Below are 13298 nucleotides of genomic sequence, written 5' to 3'. Positions count from 1 at the left end.
TTTTATTCCTATTGTTGGAATATTTATGTTTTGCTGTCTTACCTCTTTTAGAAGCAAAAGCTTTCTGGAATCAACAGCTGTTTGTGTTCAGATGTGTACAGTAGCTTGGTCATACGCCATGATTATGCAAGACTGGAGAGCACATGAAACTGAGGTTATCTCAGATTTTCATTAGGCATGAGTTTTTTAGACACTGGTCAATTTGATAATGGGATGATTGCTTGTAATCCAGAACACTCCAGTGCAGAAGCATATACATCTCACCCACCTTCCATTGTTTTCCTGTGCAAGTATTTGTTCATCTGTTCATCTGTATTCAAGTGTGAGGTATGAGCCAATCCTGTCTCAAGATCCTCAACAACTTTGCACTGATCTGCAAGAAGCCTCTTCCATACAGTTGAATATAAGGAGACACCTCAACGTGACCTTGATTTTTTCAGGGTTCTTTATCATATAATGCTGAGGTGAACAATCTTTCCACCCTGCACTTTGCTTTTTTCAATATTTCTGAGCCTCCAAGGCCATAATCATGGCATAAAATAAAGGTAGTGACTAAATATATGTTCAGTCAAAAAGCTCTTTGGAGCTGAAGTGACGTGTTAGACATCCTGTTTATACAAAAACAGTACGTATTTACCCAGGTGGAAGAATATAGTATTGGCATGTATAACATACTGTTTGCATCTTCATGTCAGCCATATGAAGTAGACTAGAATAGGAAACCTGACTGCATAGGAAGGCTTTATTGAGATAAGCTTGTTTCCCAGGACTTCCCAGGGATGTTTCAGCCTTCTTTGCTTATGTAATGGATCTTGCCTATTTCCCTCAAGGTCATCTCCCGGACTCAGTTTTAGTTTCTAATGCAGTAAATATCTAAGAATATAACCCACCTAAACCAAAGCTCTTTGGGGTCCTCAGTCATTTTTAAGAATGTAAAGGGGTCCTGAGGCCAAAATGTTTGGGAACCACTGGCCTAAAGGACCTTTCAAGTAGTGAGATAAAAAGGCTGTCTTATCAGATGAGGAAAGAATCCTCTTACAGGTGGAATAGTGGGCTAGATTGGGAAGATGGTTTCAATATATTTATCAGTGGCGGTGGGGCAAATGCATACACCTTTCCTTTCCTCCCCGCCCCAGGAATCATTTCATGTAATGAAAAACAATCTTCTCAGATTTCTTTTTAACTTCTCTTAATCTTGTTCCAGACCCATGCTCAAGGAGGAAAAAAAGTGGTGCAAACTGATGGATGGAGAAATGGATCTGTAGAAGAAAGACTGGAGTATGCCCTTGTTAAGGTGAATTTATCACCTTTTTGGTGAGCTAAAATGTGTTCTGCTGCCTCCTTGACTAGGTTTGATCCTAAGGGAAAGTTTCTGGAGAGGGCCAATCCAAGTCTATCATGCTGTCAGGGTTCAGCTTTCCAGGATTTGTTCCTGATGGATTGAAAAATACCGTGAGCTTTAAATGGCCCATTTGGGAACTTGATCAGCAGGACTTCTCTTGAAGAATGAAAATAAATGCCTATTCACATTTCTTAGGGGTTTAGATCTAGATCATTGTTTTTCAAGTTGGCAACTTTAAGATGTGTGGACTTCAACTCACAGAATTCTGTGCATGCTAGCTAGAGAACTCTGGGAGTTGAAGTCCACACATCTTAAAGTTGCCAGCTTGAAAAACACTGATCTAGAACTTCCCTCACAAGCTTAGATCAAGAACCCTTCAAAGCATCAATACCTTGTAATGAAAAATGGAGGTTCACCTGAGGCAAGGCTGTGACAACTTCTTTTTGCAACTGGCTTGAAACCAGCTGCAGATTATGCCAGTAACTGATTGAAAATTCTGGACAATATACAGTGAAAGTCAGAATGGGCTTCACAGTTGAGACGAAATAACCAAAGACTTCCTTTGCTTAACTTTTTCATTTCCTGTTAATTCCACTTGGCAGATCAGAAGCTGCCCTTATGAAAAGGGAAGTATAACTTTGAATACTTCAAGAACAGCCTATTTTAAAACTTAACTCAGAGATCCTTTTCAGAATACCCACACACAATTTTTGAAAGTGAGATAATGAAGAGGCATCCTGCCGGTGAACGCTTTTCCTCAGTCCTTTGCCAGGCTCCTTCAGGATTATTTTAGAAAGAGCTTGAAAACATTGCCTGTTATGCTTTCAACATGAATAGATGTTATAGTATGTCTTATCTCTCTTGTTTTTTTACTTAACTTATTTTGTAGGTTTAGTTTTAAATTCAGCTCTTGGTATAATTAGCCTGTTTTAGCATCCTGGAATTACTACAGTCTCTTTTCCGAAAGAGGGACCCGCTTTTGTAAATGCAATAGATAAATTATGCTTTTGTGCATAGATACAAACAGCTTTAATGTTCAGGTTGTTGCTTTTTTCCAGGGCATTGAGAAATATGTGATTGAGGATACCGAAGAGGCTAGACAAAACAAAGAGCGGTATCCCAGACCCCTCAACATAATTGAGGGGGCCCTGATGAATGGCATGAAAATAGTGGGTGATCTTTTTGGAACTGGCAAGATGTTTCTTCCTCAGGTAAAGAAGAAGATGTTTCCACTAGCCTATCACAATTAAACCTTCCATCAGTTTGGGCCAATGCTTTCTTTGGCTTGAGGGAGGATCAGTGTCCGGTTCTTAGCGCTTCAGGATGTTGTAGTAGAATATAGGAGATTGCCTTACACCAGGACAGACAGTTCGTCCATTTTAGCTCAATACAGTTTACTCTGATTGACAGCAGCTCTCTTGAGGCTGTGGTGGACTACACACACACACACACACACACAGATACACATACATTTTCACATCTCAAGATTCATTAGTTAAATCTTATGGAAAAGACATTCCTTTACAACGAAAGAATTCTGGACCCCGGAACTTAACTGAAGTATCAAAACTAGAAGCGTCTCACAGCCCTCCATTGAAGTATCTGGTTTCCTTTGATGGAGAACTGAGAGTGGGAACAAATAATATGGCTGTTCCTGTTAAACAATTGGGAATTGGAAATCCTTGCTACATCCGTGTAGCTTTCTTGGTAACAGTGTGCAAGTGCTAGTCCATAGCCCTTAGATTTCCTAGTGGTCTCCCATCCAAGTACTAATTACATTCAATCCTGCTTAGCCTATAGCCCTAGCATTTCCCCTATAGCTCTTGTATTTCCTCCCATCTAAGTACTACCTGTGTCTTACCCTGATTAATTTTTTTCTTAAAACTGGCTAGGTGTCACCTGCTGCAAATGATAGTGGAGATGAGATGGTTGAAGTGGGACCTTATGTATGAAAGCACGTGCTCTAATACTAGAGATAATCTGTGCATTGAGATGGATATTATTTTATTTTCATTCCCACTAATGACTTATTGCTGTTCTTACATTCAGTTGTAACGACAGCCCTTCATCCACCGGCCCAGGATGGATAACAGCTGCTTTCCGGGTTAGAGGCTTATTGGACACATGATTAAAACATCCTCTAATCCCCCAATGGATGCCAGCAGATAAAGCAGGGTCTTAGTGCACGGGCTCCTTTAGCCCCTTTTCGTATCCGCTTATACTTGATTTGACAGTGTGTTCACCATCTGCCTTTTTCTTTGCGTGTGTGAGCTTTTAGGTTGAATAGTGAGATTCAGTGCTTGGCTTTTTCCAAAGGCAGTTGTCTTTTGTATACAGTGCCATGCAAGCAGGCACAGCTTTGCAGAGGTGGGTTGAAGTTGCAGCACGGCTCACTGTATTTAGGCAGGCAGTGTCCTGTTTAAGCGACTGACTCAGAGTATAAATATAATAGTTCTTTATTAAGCAGAATTTACAATATCTGGAAGGTCTATAATGATGAATCTGAAAATTATTGTTTAATTTTAGTAAGCTGAAGATCGTTATGAATTAAAAATAGAACAAGAATGGATTAATATGAATCAGGTAATTAATTCTGAGGTAAATTAATTTAAAATAATTAAATAAAAACAGAGAGATAGTTGCAGGCAAACAGGTAAAATACAGTTGAAGAAACAAATCAATCTGATTGTGCAATACTGAATTACCAATTAATTGAAGTTGGTAGAAGTCGTTAATTCTGAGGCAAACTGGCAGATCTGAATGAGTTGAAACACTGTAGGAATCTGAGGCGGAGGAATCCGTTTAAACCAACAAAGAGCTTTGGGGAGCGACGGTGACAGAAGAGTTGAGGCAGATAATTGGAAGACGGTAGCAGTGGATATTCTGAGGAAATGAAATAAAATAACAGGCACTGAGGCAAATGGATTGTTCTGATTATAATGGTGTAGGATTTCAGGAGTTGACAGTTGATCTGTTATGGCAGAGACTGACAGCGCTGAAGTTCCGCCTCAGATAAGGATTCTGAGGGTAGAGAAGTGGCAGCGAGACTGAGGGAGTTATTGTAAGTAATTGCGGAGATAGTAGTTGATTCGCTGTAAGAAGAGGGCGTGAGAGTGATTGTTGTTGCAGGAAGACCAGACCTGTCAATTTTAAGGGCTTTATCTGAATCCAGTGACGGCTCTGGAAGCGCTGAGGTGAATTCTTGAAACTGAATATAGGAGCGGTTGTCTCTGGCGCCCTTCAGTTTCTCCCTGCGCCTTTTATAGGCTGCAAGATTGCCCTGTTGCTGACTGGGGGCCAATCGGGCTTCCCGTTGCTCGGCCCTCGCTGCGTGTCTCTCTCTCGCTCTGATTGGCGGTGGTGAACCCGGTTCACTGTCTGGCCTCATCAGCTGTTCAGCTTCTTCCCACTCAAGGCTTTTCTTCACTTGTAAGTCTGCCTCCATTTTTTCTTCAGCTTGGCTTAGTGGTTTGTCCAGGACTTTGCTTAATGGTTTTTCCAGGCTGTCCTCTTCATTCTCCAACTCAGTCTCCATCCTAACAGGCAGTGGTCTTGGAGGACTGCAAGCATTAGTGTGCTTTGCTTGACCAGCAACCCACTGTAACGATAAATCCACCGGGATAGGTTTGTGGTGGATTTGTGACACCATATGAATGTGATCCATTGGAAGAGTTTCTCTAAACTGGCAGAAAATTGAGTTACTTAGGAGTTACTTAGCTGGCATTTATTAATAACCTCCTGTTTTGTGTGGGCTGGTATTGCTTTTAATATGCCCTTGGATAAACTTTTGAACATTGTCACGGTTCTTTCCCTGAATCTGATTATACAGGTGATTAAATCCGCTAGAGTTATGAAGAAAGCGGTTGGTCATCTTATTCCATTCATGGAGAAGGAAAGAGAGGAAATACGTGTGTTGTCTGGCAGCACGGAGGAAGAGGCAAGTTTGCAGTTCCGATGCTTGATTCTCTTAAATTAATTTTTGCTGCGGTTGCATTATAGATTTTTGTGTGGGGCAGGAATTCATGGCATGTCACAGCAGCAACTTCTGCAATAGATTCACTTATATGAGCTCTCTGTCACAGAAATGGGCAGCTGATTGGAAAACACAAAATTGTCCATTTGATATTTTGCCAATAAAACAAACAGAGCAGTAGTATGAGGTGCTACATAGGGATCCATGATCATAAACCTGGTACTTAATTGGATGAATGTTCGACAGACAAAAAAGTAACAGTAGCAAGAACTGCTTTTCCCTCTGTGTTGAACTGAGTTTTTCTCCACTGTATCATTTTCAGTAATACAGTTTTCCAGTGATGTGGTCTATCTCCATTGCCAGCTTTGCTTCCGTGCACCCTTCTTCCCATCTGGTACCTCTCCCCTTAGTTTTACAAGGTAATTTGGGGATTGCTTATCAGTACAATCTCATGAATTGAGATTGAGACTTCAGAATACTGCTTCTGAGCAAAAAGGTAGGGAGCAAAAGGGTGCTAGTTGTCACTAGAGTCCCAGCTGATCAGCATAGAAGAGATGGATGGTCCAGACCATTTTTGGGGCCATGTCAGTAGATGCATTAGTAAGTTCGTGCCATCCTATTTCTGTGTTTATTGGCATTTTTCTTTTTTAAAATCTGCATTGTTGTTCTTACTTGTTTTAAAAGCATTTTGTGGTTTGATGTATTTCAAGGTTGAAAACTGAATTCTGGAGAAATGCAAATTAGTTTGGGAGGTGTGAATCAGATTGGTTCACTTCCAAAGGCAGAGCAAACAAAATCCTTGGACTTCCATGTTCTGCAGCCTCTTGTCTTAGGAAGCATCTGTCAAGCTAATGTGTAGTTGCTTGTTGGAAGCAATCATGGGGCTGGAAGAAACCTGAGGCTTTGTGTTGTAGCAGATTTTTTCATTCCTAACAGGCATGAAAAAATGAAATAACAGCAGTTGTTCTTGTAGTTCAAATTGTTGCGAAGGCTGGGTTGATTTAAGAACAAATTGTGAATTTTATGCTGTGTTTGGCATTTGGGAAGGGAGTGAAATGAGGTAAGGCAGAAAGCTGAGTGGAAAACACAATAATCAAGAACCTTACTAGCTTTAAGATGTATTTATTTAACAGCCACGTGTTTATTAAAGAGGGGAAAATGTGTGAATCGGTATGGAATTAGGCCAGCCCTGTATTATTACTTGCTAATAGTTGGCATATGCTGCAGACTTTTGGAAATGCTATATGCTGCTATTTTAACAAAGAGAGTGATGGGGAAGTGTGTTTGTGTGTGTCTGTGTGTGTGTGTTGGGGGAGGTCTGCTGGCTCCTGAATATGAGTTTTATCATTTGGTTGCTTGCTGCTGTCCTATCTCAAAATGAGGTACATATCTCCTGGTGTAGAAGCTCTCTGGAGTGCAGTTACCTCCCAGAATACTCGTGTGGTGCCAGAAAAGCAGCAAATATAGAACACTGGTTATTATCTTCCAGAATGGATGGCTTTGCTGCAGGCTTGTGCCAGGACTGAAGAGGATAGCTATTTGGTCTCATTCCCAATTAGTCTGCTCCAAATCATTTAATGATAGAAATCATCTTGTTTTATCTTGAAGATGTCTTCAGAATAAATGTATGCACTGGTCCACATTACAATCCAGTCTGGGGTTAGGCATTCTTTTTCTTCTCATTCCCCTGTAGCAATGAGGTCTGTGATTATTGCCTGACCAGTCTACTCTGACTTTTTTTTCCAGCTTGATTAAATGAGCATGCCCTTCTGCTCCAGCCACGCAGGCTTTCATGAATGTAATGCATAATTATTCTGGATAGTGCAATACCTTGGCATATCCTGGATGTTCATTCTCCCCAAACTCCGCTATGTTTTAAAAAGACAGAAAAAGTTAAGCATTATAGTAACACAGAAACCCTCAGGCATCAAAGCTTTTCCTTACCTTAAAGATTGATAATAACAAGGGGGTTTAGGTTGCAGGCAGGGGTGTCTGTAAGGGGAGATAACAGCATCAAGATGGCAGTTGTGACTGGAGTGAAGTTGGAATATTTTTACGTACACGCGATACATGCAACATATATTTAAAAGGAACAGAACTTTGAAAGCCTGGTTGTGCATGCCATTTTTACGTTGTTGACTCCGCCCCCCCCAGGGATGCCCCACATGCAAGTTACACATCTGGGTTGCATACTTCCTTGTTTTGAAAACCAGCTGTTTCTTTTTAAAACTAGTCTCCCCAGCACTTACTTTTTTCATAAATGAGCAGAAACAAGGTTTAAAGACATGGATATGCCACTGTCCTGTATAGAGTAATGAAACACCTTTGCCTTGAAGAAATTAATATAATGGCATAAACTCTTATATGAAAGTATTCACTGAAGAAGTCAGTAGAGGAACATGGGATCCTAGAAGTAGGGGCTCCGGTAGAGAAAATGCTAAGGTTGCCTTCTCCATTATGGCTAGGAATTCTGGGAGTTGCAGTTCCAACATATCTGGAAAGCACCAGGTTGGAGAAGGCTGTGCTATGATCTATTTCTTTTCTTTGAATAGCAGTTATTTGTGTTGTTGAAAGATGCCTTTTTACAAATAGTTCCTTTGCTGAGGCCATGATGAATGTTCTTTAGTTTGACAAAAGTATTTTAAAAACAAACAAACTGAATTTTGTATTCAGAAAGCCTGAATCCCACAGGAGTAATATTTATTCAATTTTATTCTCATGTCATGAGGGTCAAATTAATGGACTGAAGAAATGAATGTATTTTTCACATTGTGGTCTGTTGGATCGCAGCAAACTGCCTAAGATGCAATGTGATTCCTCGCTAGAGGGAAGATCTTTTAAAATGTATTTATATATGATGCTCTTAATTCTCATGTTCCGCCTTAATCAAGAACAATTAGGCTGAGACATAATGACAAGCCTAACATGACATTATGGCTGGAAAGCATTTCAGTTCAAGGTTTTCCAAGTCCAGATGGTCTAGAGTTGACAATCTGGCATTCTTATGATGGTTTGGACTATAATTCCACAGTCTTTATCATTTGCCATGGTTGAGCTGCTGGGAGTCATAGTCATAATCCAAAACACGTGGGACACAGGTTGTCTACATCTGCTCTAACTACTAACCAAGATTTCCCCAGTTTTTTGATCCTATGGGCACAATATATGATGATGATTGTGGCAGCATGATGGTGAGAAGATGGTTGCCACGACCAAACTTACATTGAAGTTCATTATATAAAAGAGTTGAAAAAAAGGCAGGGTCTTAAAAATAGTGAAATAGTAAATAGTAGAAATATTCCTGTTCTTGTTTTTAATTACTCTAAGAAGGATTATTTCCCACCCAAAACAGGCTCTGCTCAAATAAATGTCACATACAGATGCAAATCAATTGTTTGTAAACAGTCATTCACTTGTTCCTTCTCTTTACTTCTTCTCTTCCAAACTGGTCTTTGCTTACACATACACACGAACACTTTTACTCTTACTTTTGGTCTTCATTCACTGTGGGCTGTGACAAGGGAGGGGAGGGCCCCTTCATAAGCTCAGCAGTGCCCAGTCCTGCATGCTGGGGCCAAGGGCATTATTAGAAAACAGGCAGCCTTTGAGGTGGGAGTCTCACTTCCTTAGCTGTTGGAGGTGGAGGGGAAGACAAAATTCACTCATTTGGGGAAAGAGGAGTCCTCCCTAATGTTACAGTCAGTCAAGGTGGGGGGCATCATCCCCTCTAACTAGGCTGACAGCTGTGGCTGCCTTTTTCCTTCACTACTGCATCCTTTTCACTTCAGGAGCAGCTCCTCTGCCCAAGGGTCGGTAGCTGGTCTTTCAAAGGTCCAGGCCCACCCAGTTCTCCAAGCTTTCTCTTCTGCTGAAGCAGCTCTACAGGCAGCCCTTCTCTTACTTGTTCTGGGGGCAGAGGAGGACTTTAACCATTGCATCAATCTGGTTCTCCCCATTGACCTAGAGAAATGTGCTACAGTGGCCCTGGAGCAGTCTTTTTCATTGTTCTGTTCACTGTAATGCTGTGCCTTGTGTAGGTTAAATGTTATATTGTGTCTGTCAGCTGGGGCTTTCTTCCAAATTGTAAAGTGGTTTGGGGCAGGGTGTTTTGACCTTTGGAAAACTGCCATCCTGTGATTTAGCTGAATTAAGTAAACCATTTATTCAGACAAAGATAAACTTCTTTTCCACAATTCATATGGATTTGTCCTTGCTTTAAATAGCTGAACATAACGGTTGCAATAAACTGACCATTCATAAGATAGAAACTGCTCAGAAATGAAGCCTACATACATTCTGAAATTGGTTTAATTTTTCCAGGATCCTTATCAAGGCACTATTGTGTTAGCTACTGTGAAAGGTGATGTTCATGACATTGGCAAGAACATTGTGGGAGTAGTTCTGGGCTGCAATAATTTCAGGTAATGAGACTAGACCTTTTGGTCTTGCACTTCCCTCCTGGTACTATAATTATTTGACATGCTAGAATTGTCTCCTGCAAGTGGGACATCTGATAATTTGATTGAAGTGCTACCTTTTCGGAGGCAGCTCTGCCAGAAAACACTTTTTTTCCTGGTAGGTAGGGTTAAGATCAGAAGTGGTATACATAAAATTTGTCTGTTCACACAGGAAAAGATTTAGTAGTGGGCATTATTAAACTGTTGCATGAGTCTCTATAGGAAACAGTATAATAAAAACATGGGCCAGTGAGTCAACTGTTCTATCAAAACAAAAGCAGAAGCTTTGGCATCAAGTGTCTTAAACTTGCTCTCAAGAACTGCTTGAAATAAAATATTAAAGTGTAATAGCATAAAAGCTCTGCAGAAACTTGATCAATGGACGTGGCTGTTTGAAACTATTCAGTTGCTCCCTAACTCAGCATATTCAGATACGTGTTTAATCTGGGATCTTTTGTCTGGAAACTGGGTAGCCTGCTCATAGGTCAAAGTCAGTAGGACCTCAGGATTTGCAGCGTAACGATATATCTTGAAATGCTCGGTGGCAGTATTAACTGTGCAAGAAGTTAATTTCTCAGTTGTATGTTCTTCTGAAATAAGAAGTCGCTGGACTTAATAGAAAGTGTAATATAATACTCAAGTAAGTGCGGTAGTAACTAAGAATGGGACAGGCGTTGTACAAGAAGGCTCAAGTATAAGGGAAGATTTCAGGCCAAATGTTCTCTTTAGCTTCCTCACAGGATGATTGTCTTTCTTGTGCACTATAACAGAATTGGATTAATCAAGCATAATGTGCACGTTGACTAGAAAACTACCTTTTTCTCCCCCAGAGTTATTGATTTGGGAGTTATGACACCATGTGACAAGATACTTAAAACTGCTCTTGAAAACAAAGCAGGTACAAGAATATTTGGTTTGTATTTACCCAGTTTTATGGAGTTATGTTAAAATGTCTATCTTCAAACCCTAATTCTCACTAAATTCACTAAGAAAATGTAAAATAAGGTAATAACTGATATGTCCTCTATTTCTTTTTGAAAACAGAATTCTTAAAATACATTAGGATTTGTCAGAAAACTAGCAAGACAGTAAATTTTAAAAAAATGATAAAAGTCTGATTTGATATTAAATAATCTGTTGATGGATGTGGTTTTTTTTCTTCAACCTCAGTGCAGTGATTTACTTTGCCCTGTAAGAGTGTAGCCAGCTTATAGAATTCAACTTTATCTTATTTATTTAAGGATATGTTCTGTGTAATTTTTCACCAAAATTTCTACGGTGGTTTAAAAACTAAGTTAAAATTCAAATAAGATTACCTATACAGTACATTAAAAGGTCTGAAAGAACAACGTTATACTTGTCTGGGGTTAAAAAGACAATAATGTTCTATTCAGCATAGACATTTGAGATATTTAGATATCGTACCCATTTCACACCAGTTGAATGTCCGGGGTATATCCATAGCTACATAATGTTAGGAGAAAGATCTAAGTCAGATCCATGGCTTCATGAAATCATAGAGGAAAAGTTGGAAATATTTAACCATTTATATTTAACAGATATAATTGGCCTGTCTGGTCTTATCACTCCATCTTTGGATGAGATGATATTTGTTGCCAAGGAAATGGAGAGGCTAGAAATAAAGATCCCTTTGCTGATTGGAGGAGCAACTACTTCCAAGTAAGTTAGGGCTCTTTGCTATGGCTTGTGGATGTTAACCTAAATACATAGAATTGCTTATGTAAAACAGTATGATTTTCAAAATCACTGTTTTATATTCCTTTTAGGTGATTTAAATCAATATTTATTAAATGTGTTTATTTATATCACTTTAAAAATGCCAGGTCTAAAAATCAGGTGCCTAAAGTTTCAGAGTTTCAGAGAAGTTATTAGTTTCCTCACTGATAAAGGAGATGTATAACACTGATTTTTTTTTCCTGTACAAGTACACTTTTGCTTTAGCAAAAATGAATTTGGTTTTGCAACACTGAGAATTAAGCAGCCATACGTGTTTTGCATTAACTAAATTTACATGCAAAGGTCTGAGAGAATTGTAGTATAATGTAGATTGAAGGAAAAAATGTAAAGGGATCAGAAAGCTATACTATACTAAGAATTTCAGACTATTTCTCCTAGATATAAATGGCCATCCTATCATCAGTCTATAATGAATTGAGTACCTGATTTGGTTATGAGAAGTATGTGGTAAATTTGTGCCATTATGTAGTGAGAATTACCTTTGCAGCCCTGAAAATGTTTTTTAAAACATGTAAAGCTGGCATTCTTAGGAGTCTGAGAAGAGGATCTGGGAGATTCAAAGAGTCATAGAGTTGGAAGAAACCTAAGAAGTCATCACATCCAACCTCCTGCACACTGCAGGATTCACTACACCATCCCTGATAGATGACTATCCAGCTTCTGTTTGAAAACCTTCAATGAAGGGGAAGAAACCATTCCATGTGGTAACCTATTCCACTTATTGACAGCTCTTACTGTCAAGAAGTCCTTCCTCATGTCTAATCTGTACCTATATCCTTGAAGTTTCATCCCATTAGTTCTAGTCTTATCCTCTGGAGCAATTGAGAATAAGTCCAAATCCTCTACAATGTGACAACCATTCAGATATTTGAAGCTAGTTGTCATGTTCCCTCTCAACTTTCTCTTCTTCAAGCTAAACATATCTAGGTCTTTTAACCATTCCTTGTAGTCCTTTCACCATCTTGATAGTCCTTCTCTGGACTTGCTCTAGTTTATCAATGTCATTTTTAAACTGGGGTCCACCGAACTGAACACAGTACTCCAAGTGAGCCCCAACCAAGGCAGAGTAAAGTGGGATAGTCATTTCCTGCAATCTGGACTTTGTGCTCCTCTTGATGCTCTTCAAGGTATTGTTGGCCTTCTTTGCAGCTGTATTGCACTGTTGGGACATGTTGAACTTGTGATCCACTAGCTCGACATGTGAACCTTCTCACATGATCTGTTCTTGAGCCAGATTTCCCTCATTCTGTACATGTGTCTCTCATTTTCCTTACCTAAATGCATGACTTTACATACTGTCAGAAATATATAGCTGAAGACATTGGCTTAGAACAGTTATTTGCATTTTTTCCTTGCACTCCATAGCTCCACACATTGCCATTCAGACCTCACACCAGAATCACCTGTTCATTTTGGCTCTCCTAGTCAAGGACTGGCTTACAGGTAGTCCTTGTATAGCAACTGCCTCATTTAGCAACTGTTCGTAGCTTTGATGGTGATGAAGAAGTAACTTTACAACCAATCCTCGCATTTATGACCTTTGCAGGTCTGTAAAGCAAAGGAAAGCTGAAGTAAGATCATAAGCACAGTCACAGTTTCACTTAGCAACTGCTTTGCTTAATGACTAAGTTGCCAGTCCCAGTTGTGGTCACTAAATGAGGACTACCCGTATTCAGCAGAAGGCTCTTAGACAAAACTTGACTAGATTAGTCTTTTGGATGAGAAAAATATACAAACAAAATATTTGTCCACTGCAATAAACAGAAGT

At 39.6% G+C, this 13298-nt stretch overlaps 1 protein-coding gene across 1 annotated transcript in view; it reads left to right on the top strand.

Moving 5' to 3' along the window:
• Nucleotides 1-13298, top strand: part of MTR (5-methyltetrahydrofolate-homocysteine methyltransferase) — a 72560-nt gene that overhangs the window by 38007 nt on the left and 21255 nt on the right. The window contains exons 19-24 of the mRNA XM_063306396.1: nucleotides 1205-1294; nucleotides 2401-2553; nucleotides 5172-5279; nucleotides 9636-9736; nucleotides 10603-10670; nucleotides 11332-11452. Coding sequence (XP_063162466.1) covers nucleotides 1205-1294; nucleotides 2401-2553; nucleotides 5172-5279; nucleotides 9636-9736; nucleotides 10603-10670; nucleotides 11332-11452 — 641 coding nt within the window. The remainder of the gene's footprint in view (nucleotides 1-1204; nucleotides 1295-2400; nucleotides 2554-5171; nucleotides 5280-9635; nucleotides 9737-10602; nucleotides 10671-11331; nucleotides 11453-13298) is intronic.

This window comes from Candoia aspera, chromosome 1 (genome assembly GCF_035149785.1).
Source record: "Candoia aspera isolate rCanAsp1 chromosome 1, rCanAsp1.hap2, whole genome shotgun sequence".
In the NCBI taxonomy this organism is placed as follows: domain Eukaryota; kingdom Metazoa; phylum Chordata; class Lepidosauria; order Squamata; family Boidae; genus Candoia; species Candoia aspera.
The sequence above is the reverse complement of the archived record's forward strand: the minus strand, read 5'-3'. Positions and strand labels throughout refer to the sequence as shown.